The sequence below is a fragment of the Lepus europaeus genome, chromosome 18 (genome assembly GCF_033115175.1).
Source record: "Lepus europaeus isolate LE1 chromosome 18, mLepTim1.pri, whole genome shotgun sequence".
NCBI classification, from domain to species: Eukaryota; Metazoa; Chordata; class Mammalia; order Lagomorpha; family Leporidae; genus Lepus; species Lepus europaeus.
The window spans coordinates 46820775-46841152 of NC_084844.1; the positions used below are offsets into that span (position 1 = coordinate 46820775).

The 20378-nt window shown below is 49.0% G+C and overlaps 1 protein-coding gene across 6 annotated transcripts in view; it reads right to left on the reverse strand.

Moving 5' to 3' along the window:
- Positions 1 to 20378, reverse strand: part of SMYD4 (SET and MYND domain containing 4) — a 62607-nt gene that overhangs the window by 4893 nt on the left and 37336 nt on the right. For 4 of the 6 annotated variants that reach the window (XM_062175402.1, XM_062175400.1, XM_062175401.1 and 1 more), the window contains 7 exons: positions 19231 to 19320; positions 16057 to 17218; positions 7129 to 7311; positions 5926 to 6089; positions 3326 to 3458; positions 2145 to 2261; positions 1896 to 2019 (listed from right to left, as the gene is read on the reverse strand). In XM_062175402.1, coding sequence (XP_062031386.1) covers positions 1896 to 2019; positions 2145 to 2261; positions 3326 to 3458; positions 5926 to 6089; positions 7129 to 7311; positions 16057 to 17218; positions 19231 to 19320 — 1973 coding nt within the window. The remainder of the gene's footprint in view (positions 1 to 1895; positions 2020 to 2144; positions 2262 to 3325; positions 3459 to 5925; positions 6090 to 7128; positions 7312 to 16056; positions 17219 to 19230; positions 19321 to 20378) is intronic. The other 2 variants (XM_062175403.1, XM_062175405.1) reach the window with 1 other exon arrangement.

Here is a 20378-nt window from a genome sequence, read left to right on the forward strand (position 1 = left end):
GTGGGTGCAGGGGCCCAAGCACTTGGGCCATCCTCCACTGCCTTCCCGGGCCACAGCAGAGAGCTGGCCTGGAAGAGGGGCAACCGGGACAGAATCCGGTGCCCCAACTGGGACTAGAACCTGGTGTGCCGGCACCGCAAGGTGGAGGATTAGCCTGTTAAGCCATGGCGCTGGCCCATAATCTTAAATTTAAGCTTCAAACGCTTACTCAAACCAATGGCAGGTTTTTTTTTTTTTTTTTTTTTTTTTTTTTTTTTTGGACAGGCAGAGTGGACAGTAGAGAGAGAGACAGAGAGAAAGGTCTTCCTTTTTGCCGTTGGTTCACCCTCCAATGGCCGCCGCAGTAGGCGCGCTGCGGCCGGCGCACTGCACTGATCCGATGGCAGGAGCCAGGTGCTTCTCCTGGTCTCCCATGGGGTGCAGGGCCCAAGCACTTGGGCCATCCTCCACTGCACTCCCTGGCCACAGCAGAGAGCTGGCCTGGAAGAGGGGCAACCGGGACAGGATCGGTGCCCCGACCGGGACTAGAACCCGGTGTGCCGGCGCCGCAAGGCGGAGGATTAGCCTATTGAGCCGCGGCGCCGGCCCCAATGGCAGTTTTATCAAGGCTTGGAGGCATTCTATCCAGAAATATTAAAATGGGGGCCTCCAAGATGACCTCAGCATCAGCTCCGCATTCCCACTGGTGTTCTTTGTTTTTTTAAATATTTATTTTATTGGGAGTCGGTGTTGTGGCACAGCAGACTAAGCCTCCTCCTACAATGCTGGCATCCCGTATGGGCACCAGATATAATCCCAGCTGCTCCACTTCTGATCCGGCTCCCTGCTAATGTGCTGGGAAAAGCAGCGGAGGATGGCCCAAGTGCTTGGACCACTGCACCCATGTGGGAGACCCGGAAGAAGCTCCTGGCTCCTGGCTCCTGGCTTTGCCCTGGCCCAGCCCCAGGCCTTGTGGCCATTTGGGGAGTGAACCAGTGGATGGAGGATCTCTCTCTCTCTCTCTTTCTCTTCTTCTTTAACTCTGCCTTTCAAGGAAATACAAAATTAATCTTAAAAAAATTATTTTATTTGAAAGGCAGAGTTAGAGAGAGGGAGAAACAGAGACAATGAATCTGCTCATTCACTCTACAAATGGCTGCAAGGCTGGGGCCAGGCCGAAGCCAGGAGCTTCATCTGGGTCTTCTAATGGGTGCAGGAACCCAAGGACTTGGGACGTCTTCCGCTGCTTTCCCAGGCGCATTAGTAACAAGCTGGACTGGAACTGGAGCAGCCAGGATTGGAACGGGTGCCAACATAGGATGCTGGCCACCAAGCCACAATGCTGGTTCCCTTCTTTTTAATTTTTAAAACAGCATTTCTCAACTTTGGCAAGACTGACACTTTGTGCTTGATCATTCCTTGCCCAAGGGGTGAGGAATGGCAGTGGGGGGCATTGTCCTGTGCACTGTGGAATGTGGAGTTGCATCTCTGGCTTCTACCCACAGGATACAGCCTCCTCCTAAAACTGTTTCCAGACAGCACCAAATGTTGTCTGAAGGCAAAAATCACTCCTGGCTGAAAACAACTGCTTAAAAAGGAATAGGATGCAGTCTAGGGAGAGGGCAGAGACCTTGGAGCTGACGGGGCTGGGACTGAGAGAGCCCAGGGCAGAGTGATTAACAGGAGAGGAATGAGAAGGCAGGCTGCGGGGGTGGGCGGGTGCAGCTGCCTGGCAAGGTCTCCCTGGCAAAAGCGCTTCAGATCTGAGAGCTCTCCCTGGTCTCTCAGAAGTGTCAGCAAGGCAGGCTGCAAGGACCCCTCCTACAGAGGCAGTGGAGAAGTGCCAACACGGAAGGCAAGTAAGAGATACAGCGAGGGGTGCCCTGGCGGGGCGCTAGGGAAGGAGGAGGACTCACCCGTTGAACAGGATTTGGGCCAGTTTGAAGAGCTCACGTCCCATTTCAACACTGGACGGGCCATGGCGAGCCTCAACCACCGTGAGACTCTTCTGCAGATGGGCAGCCGACTTCTGCCAGTCCCCTGTGAGAAGAGAAGAGAATCCCAGGCGATCGTGGGTAAGGAGAGATGGACAGGAGGGAGCACAGCCCCGGCTTAGCCTGAGAACCAAGCAGACAGGCACCCAAGCAACTCAGAAACACACATACCTAAGGCGGCGTAGGCATAGGCAAGGTCATCCTCGATTTCTCCCAGCACGCTGTGCTCTGCCCACAGGAAGCTCTCCGCATCACGCTGGCACCCTGACAGTTGCTGAATGGCTTTCTCTATCAAGACAAAGGGGAAAGCACCCCAGTCCTGGAAGTGACAACCCAGAATCCTGGGCTGCACTGTCTACCCTGCTTTGTTTCCCTGGGCTTCCTCGAGGCACTGTGCCTATGCTGACAAAGCTGCTGGACATGGGGAAGGCATTTAGCCTAAGGGGTTGAGATGTCTGCACCCCTGGGTGCTGGGTTCAATGTCTGACTCGTTACTGTACACCCATGAGGGCATTGGTAATGGCTCAAATGATGGGTTTCTGCCACCTGTGTGGGAGATCTGGATTGAGTCCCTGCCCAGGCCCAGCTGTTGGGGCGTTTGGAGAGTGAACCAGCAGATGGGAGCTCACTCTCTCTCTCTCTAATTAAAACAAACAAAGGCCTGGGTATTTACCCTGTGCTTCCAACATCTGCTTTCCACTGACTGAAATCTAGTTAAAGGTCAACTTTCCTCAAGTAGGGAAAATAATTTCCACTCGAACTCTAAGGCAGGGTTTCCAAGGGCAACAGGGTGCCCCACAGCTACCTCTCTTGTAAGCGGGAGACTTACAAGGGGACCCCAAAAATCCTACAGAAAAGCATACTGCAAAACACTAGGCATAGATTTCAACTTTTTTTTGGTATCAAAATAAATTCATTTTTTTAAATCTGTTTTTTTTTTTTTTTTCCATAAACGTTTTGAAGTGCCCCTGTGTGCCCACTGCCCCCTAGAGGAGGCTGGTGCTGAGGGCAATGACATCAGGCCCTCAAATTAAAACAAGTGACACTGAACTTCTGAAGAGTCCGGAGCTCATGGGTGTGAGAGACAACCCTGTAGTCCCGAGGGGTCCTTTAACTAGGGGTGTGATGTATAAGAAACAGCTCCTTAATTCCTTGGGGCCTTTTTGAAGGACACAAGGCAAACTAAGCTGGTCAGGACTGGATCTCATTGGCCTGTATGGCCATCTTGTGGCTGGGACGGGAATAATGAAACTCAACTCTTCGATCATTACTGAGTATCCTGGAGTCCAAGGCGGTATCAGAATGGATGAAGGAGAAGGTGCCGGAAGACCAACGCAGGGAGCTGGTCTCACCTAGCTCACCACTTCTGAGAAGTTCCCGGGCCAGCCCAGTCTGCCGCTGAAGGTCCCGCAGCCGAGCGGCCAAGTGATCTCTGCGGACGGCTTCCGTACAAGATCCGCTGCTGCAGCTCAGCACGTCCTCGCCCTGTGGAAGGCGGTTCCATCCTTACCTCCAGACCGGAGCCATTCTTCAACGAGGTGTGCTCACATGGTGGCTTGGCTCCAGTTTTGGACCCACAGGGACACTGCCCCAGCACTACAGCAGCGTGGCCGAGGCCTGAGGGGATCTGCTCTGACAGCGGCGGTTCTAACGAGAGCAGCAGCTGATCCCACCAAGAGACTTGGTTTTTATAGAACAGAATTGGTAGCGCCCACGTTTCTTTCCATCTCCACAACCCCTGTCTTCTCTCTCTTGGGGGCTAGGACCTTGGATGACAAACATGCTTCTCGTAGCTATGAAGAAGCCATAAGGAAACCAACAGAAAGAGGTGCTAGGTAAAGCCTCTCTCGGCTGAGCTTGGGGTTTGAAGCTTCAGCTTTAACACACTGGCTCTGCTCTCCGTCGTGGCTCTGGGACAGGACCTTGGCACCGGCTATCTACCATCTTTTAGATGTTTTCATTTGACGACGGCAGCCTCACATCTCTTGAGTTCCCTCCCTTACTGTCCCCTGTGAGCTGTCCATAGTGCAGGGGTGGGCATGTGGCCCCCAGGTGGCATGCTCCTTGGGACCTGCACTATTGCATAGTAGGTTAAGCCTCTGCCTGTGGTGTCAGGATCCCATACGGGTGCTGGTTCGAGTTCTAGCTGCTCTGCTTCTGATCCAGCTCTCTGCTAATGGCCTGGGAAAGCAGTAGAAGATGGCCCAAGCATTTGGGCCCCTGCACCCATGTGGGAGACCCAGAAATAGCTCCTGGCTTCGGATTGGCCCAGCTCTGGCCATTGAGGCCATCTAGGGAGTGAGCCAGGTGACCTGCTCCTCTGCCGAAACGGCTGGAGGTTTTGCTTTCCTTCTAACATGGTTACTAGACTGGGGAACACAGCAGCACTCCCGCTCAGGCTGCTGTCAGGGTGGCACATGTCCTCTTCCTCCCAGGTAGGGAGTGCAGACGCTGCTGGCAGTGACCCTGCCACCCTGAGAGGGGAGTCTGTCTCAGAGGAGGCTAACATCAGAAATGAAGCTGAGTGAGGTAAGACAGAACAAATGGGTCCTGGTGACGTCATCTCAGCCCTTGGATCAATCTGTACCCCAAGTAGCCCTATTCTGGGACTTTTTTCCCCCAAAGCAACTTTTTATTTAATGAACACAAATTTCATAAGTACAACTTTAGGAATATATTCTTCCCACCATACCTGCCCTCCCACCCACACCCCCACCATTCCTCTTCCTTCCTCTCCCCTTCCCAGTCCCATTCTCCATTAAGATTCATTTTCTTTCTTTCTTTTTTTTTTTGACAGGCAGAGTGGACAGTGAGAGAGAGACAGAGAGAAAGGTCTTCCTTTGCCGTTGGTTCACCCTCCAATGGCCGCCGTGGCCAGCACGCTGCAGCCAGCGCACCGCGCTGATCCGAAGGCAGGAGCCAGGCACTTATCCTGGTCTCCCATGGGGTGCAGGGCCCAAGGACTTGGGCCATCCTCCACTGCACTCCTGGGCCATAGCAGAGAGCTGGCCTGGAAGAGGGGCAACTGGGACAGAATCCGGTGCCCCAACCGGGACTAGAACCCAGTGTGCCAGCGCCGCAAGGTGGAGATTAGCCTATTGAGCCACAGCGCGCAAGATTCATTTTCAATTAACTTTGTACACAGAAGACCAACTCTATACTAAGTAAAGATTTCAACAACTTACACACACACACACACAACTGTTTGAGAACAAGTTTTACAGTTAACTCTCATAATACAACTCATTAAGGACAGAGGTCTTGCATGGGAAGTTAGTGCACAGTGACTCCAATTGTTAATTTAACAGTTAAAAAATTCTTACGTATGATGTCAGTGACCACCTGAGGCTCTTGACATGAGCTGCCAAGGCTATGGAAGCTTCTGAATCCACAAACTCAATCAGTATTTAGACAAGGCCATAAGCAAAGTGGAAGTTCTCTCCTCCCTTCAGAGAAAAATACATCCTTCTTTGATGGCCACTTCTCTCCACTGGGGTCTCACTCACAGAGATCCTTCATAGAGAATTTTTTTTTTTTTTTTTTTGGCCACAGTGTCTTGGCTTTCCATCCCTGAAATGCTATCTTGGGCTTTTCAGCCAGAGCAGGATGCCTTAAGGGCTGATTCTGAGGTCAGAGTGCTACTTAAAGTGATTGCCATTCTATGAGTCTGCTGTGTAGGCTTCTTTCAGGGACATTTCAATGATTTCCTTGGACCAACAAATTCTTGGTATTTTCTCACCCCCTGAACCAGTCTGGGTGGGATTTTCTGTCATTTGCAAGAGGAACATTACTGAACCCAATCTTTGCCTGTGGTTCCTTAGGGGTGGGGGGTGGCCAATGAATGGAGTGATGAGCTGAAATGGAAGCAGTGTTACTGCTCTCAGTGGTGCTAAGACTGTGGGGCTGGACTGCCGACTGCCAGGACACGTGGGGAGGGGGAAGGGCCCCATACCTGCAGGAGCGCTCTGCAACTGCTGCAGCAGAAGGCTTCCCACCTGGGTGCCGCAGCTGCTGCGTGAGCCTCAGTTTGACAAGCCGGACAGCTGCAGTCAAAGAAATACTGCGACCTCAGCTTCTGCTGCCTTGCAGCGATGCCCAGCCGGCTCGCGTGAGGCCCTGGGGAGAGAGCACCCTTGGCTAGTATTTAAGACAAGAGAGGGTCAAACAGAACCTGAGCGCTTTCAGTGTAGCATAGCATCTGGACAATTACTTGTTAGGCAGCAGGTGCCTTTCACTTAAATATATGTTGAACTAGTGACATGAGCTTCAAGGTTGTTGGGACAAGGCGTAAAAGAAGCCAAGAAATCACTCCTTGCTCATTATCAGAAAGGAAGCTTTTAAGGATGAATCAGTGAGAGAGATGACAGCTTAGCCACAAGAGGGCTTCTTACAAGAGTGAGAAGCCTTTTTTTTTTTTTTGACCTAAGGATGAAGTACTTCTTATAGGAACTTGCCTGATGGCTTGCTCCTTTTTTTTTGAGATTACTGATTTGAGGGGCTGATGTTGTGGCATAGGGTGTTAAACAGCTGCCTGTGACACTGACATCCTGTGTGTGCATTGGTTTGAGTCTCAGCTGCTTCACTTCCAATCCAGCTCCCTACTATTGCACCTGGGAAAACAGCAGAAGATGGCTCAAGTACTTGGACCCCTGATACCCTTGTGGGAGATACAGATGGAGTTCTAGGTTCCTGGCTTCAGCCTAGCCCAGCCCCTGCCATTGCAGCCATTTGGGGGAGTGAACTAGTAGATGGAAGATCTATCTCTCACTTTCTTTCTCTGTCAGTCTGCATTGCAAATAAATAAAATAAAGCTTTAAAAAATTATTTAATTGAAAAGCAGAGTGACAGGGAGAAAGAGATACAGAGAGAAAGAGAGCCAAATTCCCACAATAGCCAGGCTAAAGCCAGGAGCCAAGAATTCCATCCCAGTCTCTCTCATGGGTAGCAGCAATTCAAGTACTTGAGCTGTCCTCTGCACCCTCCTGGGTACATTAGCAGGGAACTGGATCAGAAGCGGAGGAGCCAAGACTCAAACAGGGATCCCACGTGGTGGCTTAACCCACTGAGCTGCCACCCACCCTGGCTTGTTCCTTCTTAGCTGCCCTGTCCTTTCCTGCTAGAGGAGGCCAGGACAGTGGCAAGGGGCACAGCTCACCGTAGCAGTGGAGAATTTCTTGCCCTTGTCTGATGTGCTGTGATGCCCGAACAGTGGCGACAGTGCCCACGAAGGACACGCTGGTGTTGGGGCTGCAGGAGTGGTTTAGGAGGCTGACAACAGGGAAGACGCCCGTGGCAAGGCGCACCTGCTGGCTGCTGGTAACGATGCCCTCTTTAGATCCTGAAAGTGCAAGAGGAAAAAGGACAAATGGGGCAGGACATTGGTCTTGGCTCTGCCAGCCATTCTGCAGATGAGCTGGTGGCTGGGCCTGAAGCCCATCTGGGTCAGGTGCCACAGCCAGATCCAAGACAAATCAGGCAGAACATGACTCAGAACAAACTCTGGTCCCCAGGAAGCAAGTGAACAAACACACGAGGAGTCCATTGCAACCTAACTAATGTGTTCCCATACCACAAAAAAACCCAAGGATTAAAATTCAAAAAAAAATTTAATAAAAAGGGAATTATCTGTAAGGAGCTTTCCAGACAGAACAGTGTTATAATGTTCACAAACGTGCTGAAACCAGAGCACCTGAGGCCGCTGCATATCAGAGTGCTTGGGATTAAGTCCCCTGCTGCTTCTGATCCAGTTTCCTGCTAATGCACCAGGGAGGCCACAGATGTGGCTCAAGTACTTAGGTTCCTGCCACTTACACTGGAGAGACCTAGATGGAGTTCCGGGTGCCTGGCTTCAGCCTGGCCCAGCCCCAGCTGTTCTGGTCATTTGGAAAGTGAACCAGCCGATGGAAAATTTCCCTCTCTGTCATTCATTCAAATAAATAAATAAAACCTTAAAAAAAAAAAAAAAAGAAACCAGAACATCTGTTGAGATTATTTCCCGAAGACCTTTCTAGTCTAAGTGATTCTGAGTTTGTTTTGTTTTGTTTGAAACATTTATTTGAAAGGCAGAGTTAGAGAGAGGTGCCTAGATGGGATGGTGGCATGGCAGGTGGCGGCTTAACCCACTGCACCACAACACCAGCCCCTAAGTGCTCTTCTTTAACTGGTCTTTGGCTGGTTAATGGAACAAAGTTATGATCCCAAACCTTATATATTATATATACGGTTTTATATATAGTTATTTTATATAATAACTCATGTCCTGAACTGTCATTTGCAAACAAAGTAAAGCAGAAACTTAGCAACATGATTGAGACTTGGGAAGGAAGAAAAAAGCCTGTTGGCAGGAAGGCTGCTCCTGCACCAAGGCTCAGGCACCTAAAATCCACAGGATATCCACAGGCAACGTGTTCTCTGTTCTCGGCACAGCTCTGTCTGCTCATATCTCAGATACTGCACTAACTGACGTAGTTATTCAGTTTCTTAGGCCACAGTGGCTCAGGATGAGAGAAGTAATAAGAGGAGAATACAGGAGGCAGGCTTTTCTGACAATGACAAAAGAAACAGGTGACAGGCTGGAGGAGGACACGGAACATTCGTCTAAGTACAACAGCCGTAGGGCGAAGAAAAGCACTGGAGGCGCTCAGGTTCTACCACACCTGAAACATTTCGCTTGTCCAGAGGCCCCGAGACTGACAGCAGGCCTGTGCGGGTTTCTGTGAAAGCCACACGTAGCCCAGGAGTAAATGCAGCACAGACATCCAGGGAGCCTTCAGGGATGTTCAGCAGCCTTGGCTTAAGCATGAAGAAAATTGCATTTCCAACAAACTGGTTAAAATATGAAAGATACCGGTATTTAAAGGGAAACTCCAATTTTCTAGAAAACATCAGATAATTGTAGTATCACTATATACCAGGAATCTCAGCAAACCATTCACCAAGGAAACAGTCTAGGTACAAATGTACAAGTGTGGTGAACAAAGAAGATACTGCAAACCCAAAAATGTTCTACAAAGGAAAACACTGAATGTAGCAGTAATGGTTGCTATGCAGACAATTCTATTATCTATTGCTATGGAGGACAAGAAAAGAACAAGAATGTACGATTCACAGGGAATCCAAATGACTCAATTCCACTCGATGGTTCTACAAATGGTATTAAAATCTTTCATCCGAGCTTCTCCTAAGTGCTGAACTGATTTTAGTTCCTGCCCCTCCCCCGTCTGGTGCCTGCCTTCTGTTACATGCGCTAATGAGCAGAGAAAATGCTGACAGGTAGGCAGCAGCAAGGAGCAGTGCCGGGCACGAACACTTTGAATAATCAGTCTGCATAATTAAAAGCTGACTCGCATTCCCAGCTCCTGATAACTGGCAATCTATATTAGAACAGTTGCTAAAATTTTCCCAGAAAAAATTATCACAATCCAGTGAGTAATGTTAGCTTCGGGAGTTATTTATAGCTTACCCTCTAACAGCAGCAGGCCCAGGAACCGAGTGAGGTGTTTATGTCAGAGTTGAATCTCTCTCTAATTATTTCTAAAAGATTAAGTATTGACTTTTGAAAATTACTCAATATTTTGCATTAGTCATTTATTAGTAGAGATAGTAGAAAATGAAAATCTGCATGTGCTTTGTTAACCAAATTGAATATGTGACATTTTATGTTTTTTAAAAAGAGGGAGTGATTCTTTACTTCGCCAACAGGGCACCCGTCTAACACCCCTCCTGCATTCACAAGGGAAGATTCACTAGGGCCTGCAGCACAGCCAGTAAAGCTGCCTCTTACAACGCGGATCCCATATGGAAGTGCCGGTTTGAGTCCCAGCTACTCTGCTTCCAATCCAGTTCCCTCCTAATGCACCTGGGAAGGAAGCAGAAGCGGCCCAAGTCCTTGGGTCCCTGTCACTCATGTGGGAGCCCCGATGGAGTTCCTGGCTCCTGGTTTCATTCTGCCTGGCTGAGCCTGGGCTATTGCTGCCATTTGGGGAGTGAACCAGAGGACTGAAGATCTTTCTTTGTCTCTCTTTCTTCCCACCTCTTAGTCACTCTTTCACAGAAATAAATCTTTTTAAAAGAGATTCACATACTTCTAGAATATACCTACTGTGGTACGTATTTTGCAAAGTGAAAAATGTGTGTGTGTGTGTCAAGCAATCACACACAATCACTAAAGATAGATTCCCTGGTTGTTGAAGAGAGAAAGCCAAGGGTGGCAAGTTGGTCTGAAGCTAGAGAACCTCATTCAGCTTTGCTGTAACACGATGGAGCTACAACACGAACCATTCCCATTGAGACAGAGCCAACACGGCAGGATCTAGAACAGCATGGATGGCCAGTTCTGTCTCTTGAAATGAGCACCAGAGACAGGCTTCTCAGGAAGTTTGATTAAGTAGGATTTATGCAAAGTTAATAACATACATTTTTATAGGTTTTTGCCAAAGTCTATCCTAGTTAACACTTTAATACTTCTTTTGTGTTACTAATGAAACAGCTGCTAATGAAATTCAATGAGAACACTAAATTGGGAGGTGTTGGAACCCCAAAGAAGTAATAAAAAGGGATATAACAAGATTAGAAACATGAGCAGACTAAAACAAAATTAGACAGAATTCAAAAATCAGAGTGAACATTGCTGATGGGTGGCAAACCGGCACAACTTACCGGAGGACAACTGTGCAGTATGTACTGCGTGCCTTAAAATATCCATGTTAATAAAGCTTAAAAATAATCCATGTTGATGGGGCTGGCGCTGTGGCGTAGTGGGTAAAGCTGCTGCCTGTAGTGTGGGTATCAAATATGGGCACCGGTTTGAGTCCCAGCTGCTCTACTTCTGATCCAGCTCTCCGCTATGGCCCAGATCGGCTCAGCTTTGGCCGTTGGCCATTTGGGGAATGAACTGGTGGATGGAAGATCCATGTGCTGGTTCATCTCCCAAATATCCACAACAGTTGGGGCTGAGTCAAGCTGAAGCCAGGAGCCTAGAACACTAGCCAGATCTCCCACACGGGCGGCAAGGACCCAAGTACTTTTGTCATCACCTGCTGCCTTCCAGGATGTGCACAAGCAGGAAGCCAGATTGGAAGCAGAGTCGCTGAGACTCAATCCAGGCATTCTGATATGGCACATGTGCAATCCAAGTGGCAACTTAAGCCACTGTGCCTACTGTCCACCCGTTTTTTCATTTTTTTTAAACTTTTTTTGTTTTTTAGATTTACTTATTTATTCACTTGAAAGGCAGTGTTACAGAGAGAGAGAGAGAGAGAGAGAGAGAGAGAAAGTCTTCCTTCTGCTGGTTCACTCCCTAAATGGCCACAACAGCCAGGGCTGGGCCAGACCGGAGGTGGGGGTGCCTTCCTGGTCTCCCAAGCATTTGAGACATCCTTGCTGCTTTCTCAGGAACATTAGCAGAGAGCTGGATTGTCAGTGAGGTAGCTGAGAGTCGAACGAGTGCCAACATGAGATGCTGGTGTCGCAAGCAGTGGCTTGACCACCTATGCCACAGTGCCAGCCCCATATTTTTAAATCTTTTTTTTTTTTTTTGACAGGCAGAGTGGACAGTGAGAGAGAGACAGAGAGAAAGGTCTTCCTTTTGCCGTTGGTTCACCCTCCAATGGCCGCCGCGGTAGCGCGCTGCGGCCGGCGCACCACGCTGATCCGATGGCAGGAGCCAGGTGCTTATCCTGGTCTCCCATGGGGTGCAGGGCCCAAGGACTTGGGCCATCCTCCACTGCACTCCCTGGCCACAGCAGAGAGCTGGCCTGGAAGAGGGGCAACCGGGACAGGATCGGTGCCCCGACCGGGACTAGAACCCGGTGTGCCGGCTAAATCTTTTTTTTAAAAGTTTACTTTTATTTATTTGAAAGGGGGGGGGGGAGGGAGGGATGAGAGGGAGAGGGGAGGGGAGGAGGAGGGGGAGATGCAGAGAGAGAGATCTTTCATCCGCTGGTTCACTCCTCAATTGCCTCCAATAGCTGGGGTAAGACCAGGCCGAAGCCAGGAGCCAGGCACTCCATTTGGGTCTCCCATGTGGGTGTCAGGGACCCAAGTCCACGATCTGCTGCTTCCTAGGTTGCACATTAGCATGAAGCTGGCTCAGAAGTAGAGGTTGGACTTGAATCCAGGCACTTTGATGTGGGATATGGTCATCTTCTCAAATGCCTGTAAGTCAAGACTTACCTACACAGAGAGAGAAGGAGAAAGAGAGAGAGAGGTCTTCCATCTGCTGGTTCACTCCCCAAATGGCCACAATGGTCAGAGCTGTGCCATTCTGAAGCCAGGAGCCAGGAACTTCCTCAGGGTCTCCCACGTGGGTGCAGGGGCCCAAGGACCAGGGCCGTCTTCTACTGCTTTCCCAGGCCATAGCAGAGAGCTGGATCAGAAGTGGAGCAGCTGGGTCTTGAACTGGCGCCCATATGGGATGCTGGCGCCTCAGGCCAGGGCGTTAACCCACTGTGGGCCTCTCCAGATTCTTGCTAATGTGTATCCTGGGAGGCAGCAGGTGATGGCTCAAGTAGTTGGGTTCTTGCCACCCATGTAAGAGACCAGGACTGAATTCCTGGAGCCTGGAGCCTGGAGCCTGGCTTTGGCCCTGGCCCAGCCCCAACTATTGTAGACATTTGAGGAATGACCAAGCCTGGGAGCTCACTTTCTCTATAGCTCTAAAAATGAAAATAAAATAAATAAATAAATAAATAAAGTCTCTAATACCCTAAAACTATGTAAATGTTCGCTTATCTTTTTCTAGATATTTTATGGCTTAGTTTTAAAATATTTAACCTTTGGGGCTGGCGCTGTGGCACAGCAGGTAAAGTGCTGCAGTGCTGGTATCCCATATAGGCACTGGTTCCAGTCCTAACTGTTCCACTTCTGATCCAGCTCCTTGCTAACGCACCTGGGAAAACAGGGGAAGATGGTTCAGGTCCTTAGGCCCCTGCACCCACACAGGGGACCTGGAGGAAGCTCCTGGCTATTATGGCCATTAGGGGAGTGAACCAGCGGATGGAAGATCTCTCTCTCTGCATCTCAAATAAATAAATCTTTAAAAGAAAAGAAAAAGGAAGCAATGGAATAACAGAGGTGCCAAAAAACTATAAGACACATAAAAATATTGTATCTCCACTTACAAAACCACAAATACTACCCACAGCCATTGAATGGCTATAAAACTATCTAACTTCTTAATTATTTGGAGAAATAATCTAACACTTTTGGGAGGCTGTCATCAGTTTCATGTTTGTAATTATTGTGGCTTTCATGCAGGTATGAAAGCTGATAGTAACAAGGCCATTCAGGACTCAAAAGGAAAAAAAAAAAAAGGCTATTCCCACCCACTTAACTGAAGATGACCTTGAGAATGCTATCGATTTTCAAGAAAAATCCAACTGTGACTTTCTTTGGAAAGGTATTAATGTTGATTAGAGGTTAAAGCGGGGGAACTGCATTTTTAGCGCTCAGTGTTTCTACCAAACATAGCAGGTCCGGTGCTTACTCTGTGCTTTGTCCACTCGCTCACGTACCTCCCAATTAAAACACCTGCGTGTCCCTGGCAGAGACCCAGCCTGTGTCACACTTCATTCCTTTACAGCCGCTGTGCAGGACACGGCAGGTGGACCCAGGGTGTCTGTCTCTACATTCCTACAAGGGACACTGGGCTCTAGTTTCATTCTTGGGGTTGCAGACAGACGGGAAAGAGCTCTAGGTTTCCTCATGCTCTGGGACAGTTTACAAAGCACAGGAACAATCTGTTCCTGAGAGACTTTTTTTTTTTTTTTTTTTTTTTTTATTAAAAGTTAAAAAATACCGGGGCTGGCACTGTGGTATAGCGGGTTAAGCTGCGGCCTGCAGTGCCGGCATCCCATGTGGACGATGGTTTGAGTCCTGGCTGCTCCACTTCCGATCCAGCTCTCTGCTATGACCTGGGAAAGCAGTAGAAGATGGCCCAGGTGCTTGGGCCCCTGCATCCACATGGGAGACCCAGAAGAAGCTCCCGGCTCTTGGCTTTAGATCGGCACAGCTCTGGTCATGGCAGCCAATTGGGGAGTGAACCAGCGAATGGAAGACCTCTCTCTCTCTCTCTCTCTGCCTCTCCGTAATTCTCTGCCTTTCAAATAAATAAATAAGTCTTTTTTAAAAAAAAAAGTTAAGAAAACTTCAAAGTTTGAAAGAACTCATATGGAAAACTGTGGGCCTGATTTGTTTTTATAAATATTTCTATAACTTTTTTTTATAATTCTTAGGCTTTTCTGTCATTCTGGGACTATTATGCAATTCTATTTTCTAAAAGGTTGTTTAGAGGCTGGCCCTGTGGCATAGTGGATAAAGCCACTGCCTGCAGTACCAGTATCCCATATGCACACCGGTTGAAATCCCGGCAGCTCCACTTCCAATCCAGCTCTCTGCTATGGCCTGGGAAAGCAGTAGAAGATGGCCCAAGTCCTTGGGCCCCTGCATCCACGTGGGAGACCTGGAAGAAGCTCCTGGCTCTGGCTTCGGATCTGTGCAGCTCTGGCCATTGTGGCCAACTGGGGAGTGAACCAGCGGATGGAAGACTTCTCTCTCTCTCTGTCTCTTCCTTCTCTCTCTGTGTAATTCTGACTTTCAAATAAATAAATAAATCTTTAAAAAAAAAATAAAAGGTTGTTTATATTTAAAAGTAGTCTTAGCCGGCGCCGCGGCTCACTAGGCTAATCCTCCACCTTGCGGCACCGGCACACCGGGTTCTAGTCCAGGTCGGGGCACCGATCCTGTCCTGGTTGCCCCTCTTCCAGGCCAGCTCTCTGCTGTGGACAGGGAGTGCAGTGGAGGATGGCCCAAGTGCTTGGGCCCTGCACCCCATGGGAGACCAGGAGAAGCACCTGGCTCCTGCCATCGGATCAGCGCGGTGCGCCGGCCGCAGCGCGCCTACCGCGGCGGCCATTGGAGGATGAACCAACAGCAAAAGGAAGACCTTTCTCTCTGTTTCTCTCTCTCTCACTGTCCACTCTGCCTGTCCAAAAAAAAAAAAAGTAGTCTTCAATTATATTGACGTTTTAAAATTTATAAATGAATTTATTCTCATATTTTTGGCTCTATCCTCTTCATTGTTCCTAATTTTGTGAGCTTTTTCCAAATACCTTTTTTTTTTTTTTTTAAAGATTTACTTATTTATTTGAGAGACACAGAATTATAGAGGGAGGGAAAGACAGAGAAAGAGATCTTTCATCCACTGGTTCACTCTTCCAAATGGCCATAATGGCTGAAGCCGGACCTGGCTGAAGCCAGGAGCCTGGAACTCCATCTGGATCTCCCAAGTGGGTGGCAGGGACTCAAGCACTTGGGCCACCTTCTGCTGCTTTCCCAGGCACACTAGCAGGGAGCCGGATTGTAAGCAGAACAGCTGGGACTCAAACCAGGGCTCATATGGGATGCCAGTGTCACAGGCAGTGGCTTAACCCTCTTCAATACAACACTGGCCCACAGTTAGTACGATATTTTCAATTGATTATGGGTTCCCATAATGAGTTGAAGAGCATCTGTATTTATGTGGAACAGTTTTCCTTCACAGTTAAAACTTTCAGTAATGTGGATTTTAACTTTGTAAAGCATTTTTACAAACAATTCTATAAAGTTAGGTGGTGTGAAGCTAACCATTTTACAGATAAGGAAACTGAGGCAGAGTGGGCTCAAATAATTAATTCAAGACCATACAGCTTCTCAACAGTATAATACTACTACAAAATAGCCATGTTTTTCCATTATAACCCTAATATGTTTGCATGCTACTATTTTCCTTTATAGGTCTTTTTAAATAATTCATTTGAAAGGCAGAGAGACAGACGTAGAAAAAGAGAGACAGTGAGACAGACAGAAGGTCTCCCACATGAGTGGCAGGGACCAAAGTAATTGAACCGCGACCTGTTGCCTCGCAGGGTGTGCATTAGCAGGGAGCTGGGCTTTGAAACAGGGCCAGACTGTAACCTAGGCACTCTGATATGGGATGTGGGCATTCCAAGTGCATCTTAATGCCATGCCAAGCACCTGCCCCTTCCTATGGTTCTCTTTCCGCAGACATCAGCTATGTCAAGAACACAGTGAGGCTCCCCCTTACCTGTCTGCTGGATGGTAGTTATGGCCTGGGCGTTACACTGCAGCTGCAGCATGTGCCGCAGCAGGGCCACGCCCCAGATATGCAAATCTGGACACAAATCAGGAGCCACTGCCGCCTTCAGCTTCGAGGATTTTAGGCCAGCTGTGAGGGCCTGAAAACCGGCTGCCTGGAGCTGCTTGCACAGCGCAGAAACACTGAGAGCACACAGGAACTTGTGTTCGGGGCTATGGTTCTCAGTATGGGGTAAGAGGTTGAAGACGGCATTATAATTATTTTCATACTTCCCATTAACATCACACCCAGGAACTGGGGTCTCAACTGCCGAGCCACTTGTTTCATGCTCTCCCAGCCCATTACTGAGCGTCTTGACTGGATGCTTGCTTTCAGGCACACAGACGGCCCTGCTATTAATCTCATCACAGAGCTTCCTGATGACTTTGTCGAAATCCTGAAATCTGGCTACGAGAGTTAGCCTCAGGGCAACGTGGCAGAAGATGCCGAGTGTGAACAGCAGCCCACCCAGAGGACACTCTGCACTGTGGTACAGCTCCCAGGCCTGCTGCAAACACTCAAGGCTGCAATACTTGGCATAGCTGCATCCATCGCAGGGAACCGTGGCCAGAGTGCGCTTCAAGCATCGGTGACAGTAGAGGTCCCCATTGGAAATTCTGGTATCCCACCTGCTCCCCAGGCCGTGAGGCAGGGGTGGCACCTCCCCGGGGATCAGGACACTCACAAAAGCATCCTCCTTCACCAGGAGTTCTCCAGGGAGAACATCCTTCGTGGCAACTAGGCAGCGGCCTTTTGAAGGGTCTGTGCCTAAACTGACAGATGATGATGCGCTGGAAACTTGCTCGCTCTCTTCCCTGAGGTCCATGTTCTCCAAGGCGCTGGCTAGCACCGCCGGGAGGGTTTCCGTGACAGCCTCCTTGTCTTGTACCTTCATTTTCAGATGATGAAGGTTTCTCTGCAGAGTCTGAAAGGGGGAAAGTGCTAGACTTGCTTGGGAAGTGAGATTACTCTCAAGGTCGGTGATGGTCTGGCTCGCTTCCTGTGGTCTCCCCAGGGCCACCAGACACTCTGCCTTACGCAGCAGCATCTTAGGCAGCAGTCTTTCTGGGTACCCATGCAGCTGTGCTCTGCTGATGTCTTCAAGACATGCCTGAAAGCAGAAGAGAAATAACTAGAATGGCCCTTAAAGAGAAAGGCAGGGGTGGGGTGGGGGGAGAGAAAATCTCTCATCTACTGGTTTACTCCCCAAGTGGCTGCAATAGCCAAGCCTGGGCCAGACCAAAGCCAGGAGCCAGGAACCTCATACTAGTCTCCCACATGGGTGGCAGGGGTCCATGGTGGCTTGGACCCCCTTCTGCTGCTTCTCAGGTGCGTCAGCAGGGAGCTGGATTGGAAGCAGAGTAGCCAGGACTTGAAGTGGCGCCCATATGGGATAGAGTTGTTACAAGCATCACCTTAACCCACTGTTCCACAATGCTGGACCCCTAAGTTAGGGATTATTAACTGGGGCTGGCGCTGTGGTACAATGGGTTAAAGCCACAACCTACAGCACTGGCATCCCATATGGGTGCCAGTTCAAGTCCTGGCTGCTCTACTTCCAATCCAGCTCCCAGATAACACATCTGGGAAAGCAGCAGAGGATGGCCCAAGTCCTTGGGCCCCTGTACCTACGTGGGAGACCTGGAAGAAGCTCCTGGCTCTTGGCTTCGGATTGGCTCAACTCTGGCCATTGCGACCAATTGCGGAATGAACCAGCGGATGGAAGACCTTCTCTGTTTCTACCTCTAACTCTGTCTTTCAAACACTGCCCCCCGGTTGCATGATCTTTTGCAAGCCATTTAATTTCTTGGTATCTTGATTTTCTTATCTGAAGAACAAGGATAATTACGTATCATGGGGTTGTTTTAAGGATAAATAAATTTATCTAGAGTGCTGAAAGAAGTGCCTGGAACATAGTATATTCTCAATAAATGGTAATCATTATTATAAGAGGGGAAAAACTAGTGTAGGGAAGTTATAAAAGGATAAATGCTTTGCCAGTTCTTTTAATCATTGTCCTTAGTAGTCTAGGGTTTTCCTGGTTATGTCCTAGAGTTAGAGTTCCCATAGACCTTTTAAAAATATTTTATTTATTTATTTATTTATTTGAGAGAGAGAGAGAGAGAATCTTCCATCTGCTGGTAATTTCCCAAAGGCCTGTAATAACTGGGACTGGGTCAGGCTGAAGCCAGGAGCCGGGAACTCAATCTGGGTCTCCCATGTGGATGGCAGGATCCAAGTACTTGAGCCAGCACCTGCTGCACCTGCTGCCTCCCACAGGAGGGGAGGAGGAGAGGAGGGGAGGAGGAGAGAGGAGGAAGGAGGGAAGGAGAGGCGGGGAGGAAGGAGGAGGAGAGGAGGAGAGTAGAGGAGGAAGAAAGGAGGAGAGAGGAGAGAAGGGAAGGGGAGGAGGGGAGGGGAGGAGGGGAGAGAACCCATGCACCCTGGTATAGGATGAAGAAGTCTGAACCAGAATCTTAACCAATGTGCTAAAGACCCCCACATCCAACCAATACCTGCCAAAGGTCGAAATCTAGGGTATAATTTCAATTTCTGAAATGGATATACAACATGGCATTTTAGAGTCTGTCCTAGACCTCTCTGTTACAAATTTTAGATGCCAGAGTATCTTCTAAAACATAAATCTGATTTTGGTCACTGACAAAATTTGCATGGTTTTCTTGCTGCCACAGTTCAGTGACGAGAAAGCCTACCCATAGGCATCTCAGGGCACCTTCTGCTCTCCTGCTCACAGTGCCCGCTTAGGGCGAGCGATGATCACTACAGGGGTAATTCTGAACAGGATGGGTTACTGAGGACAAGCAAACATGTAAATACTTTGCCAGCACCTGGGTCCTGAACACAGCAACACGGCACAGCTGGCTCAACAAGGGGAACAGACGATCCCCTGGACACTGTCCATGCCCCTGTAGAATGTATCACGGCCCCTTCTTGTCGACCAACACCACTGCCATGGCCGCATGTAACAGGGGAAATAATGAGAAGAGCAAGCTCCGGTGGGCAGCAGCGTGTTTCTAGCTGGACCAATCACAGCCTGGCTGCTTTTAGGGCTCTGAGGCAGTAGGGGCTGCAGATCCTCCCTAGACAGCACCAGATACTCACTTCAAACTGACCCAGGTGGAAGAGGGCAGCAGAGCGATTGGCATAGCAGAGTGCAATGTCCTCAGTGTGGGGCCTGGAATGAGACACTCCCTGCAAATTAACGAGAAACAGAGATGGAAACCAGCAATTCCAAGGCTTTCTTTTTTTCAGACAATACTGGCTCTGTCACTGGAGATGGAATGAAATTGGGAAAGCTACTGAACAACCTTATGCCTCTCAACCACTTCAGCTTCATTTTTAACTATTTAGAGCAAAGCAATGAAGATTCAGTGAGGAAATAAATATTTAAAGCACACTGAAGGCAGCGGCATCACCGTTTCAACCACAAACAACACTGCAGGTCGCGAAAGACTGAGGGAGTGGCAGGTGCTGCGGCATCTTAGGCCAAGCCTCCACCTGCTGCGCTGGCATCCCACATGGGTGACGGTTTCAGTCCTGGTTGCTCCATTTATTTTTTAATGGTACATGTTCAGATGTGGTGTGAAGTCTTTTTTTTTTTAAAAGATTTATTTATTTATTTGAAAGGCAGAGTTACAGAGAGGCAGAGGTAGAGAAAGAGAGAGAGAGGTCTTCCATCCGCTGGTTCACTTCCCAAATGGCTACAATGGCTGGAGCTGTGCCAATCCAAAGCCAGGAGCCAGGAGCTTCTTCTAGGTCTCCCACACGGGTGCAGGGGCCCAAGGACGTGGGCCATTTTCCACTGTTTTCCCAGGACACAGCAGAGAGTTGGATCAGAAGTGGAGCAGCTGGGACTCAAACCAGCATCCATATGGGATGCCAGCACTGCAAGCAGCAGCTTTACCCAATAAGCCACAGCACCAGGCCCTTGGCTGCTCCACTTTGGATCTGGCTCTCTGCTAATGGCCTGGAAAAGCAGTGGAAGATGGCCCAAGTACTGGGGCCCCTGTACCCACATGGGAAATCCTGAAGAAGCTCCTGGCTCCTTGCTTCCGATCAGCCCAGTTCTGGCCCTTGCGGCCATTTGGGAAGTGAACGAGTGGAGGGAAGACCTCTGTCTGTCTCTCCCTCTGTCTCTAACTCTGCTTCTCAAATAAATAAATCTAAAAAAAAAAAAAAAAAAAAAAAGACTGAGGCAAACATTTGCAAGTATAATCCTGTACCTAACAGGATTTGTAGGGCAAAACCAA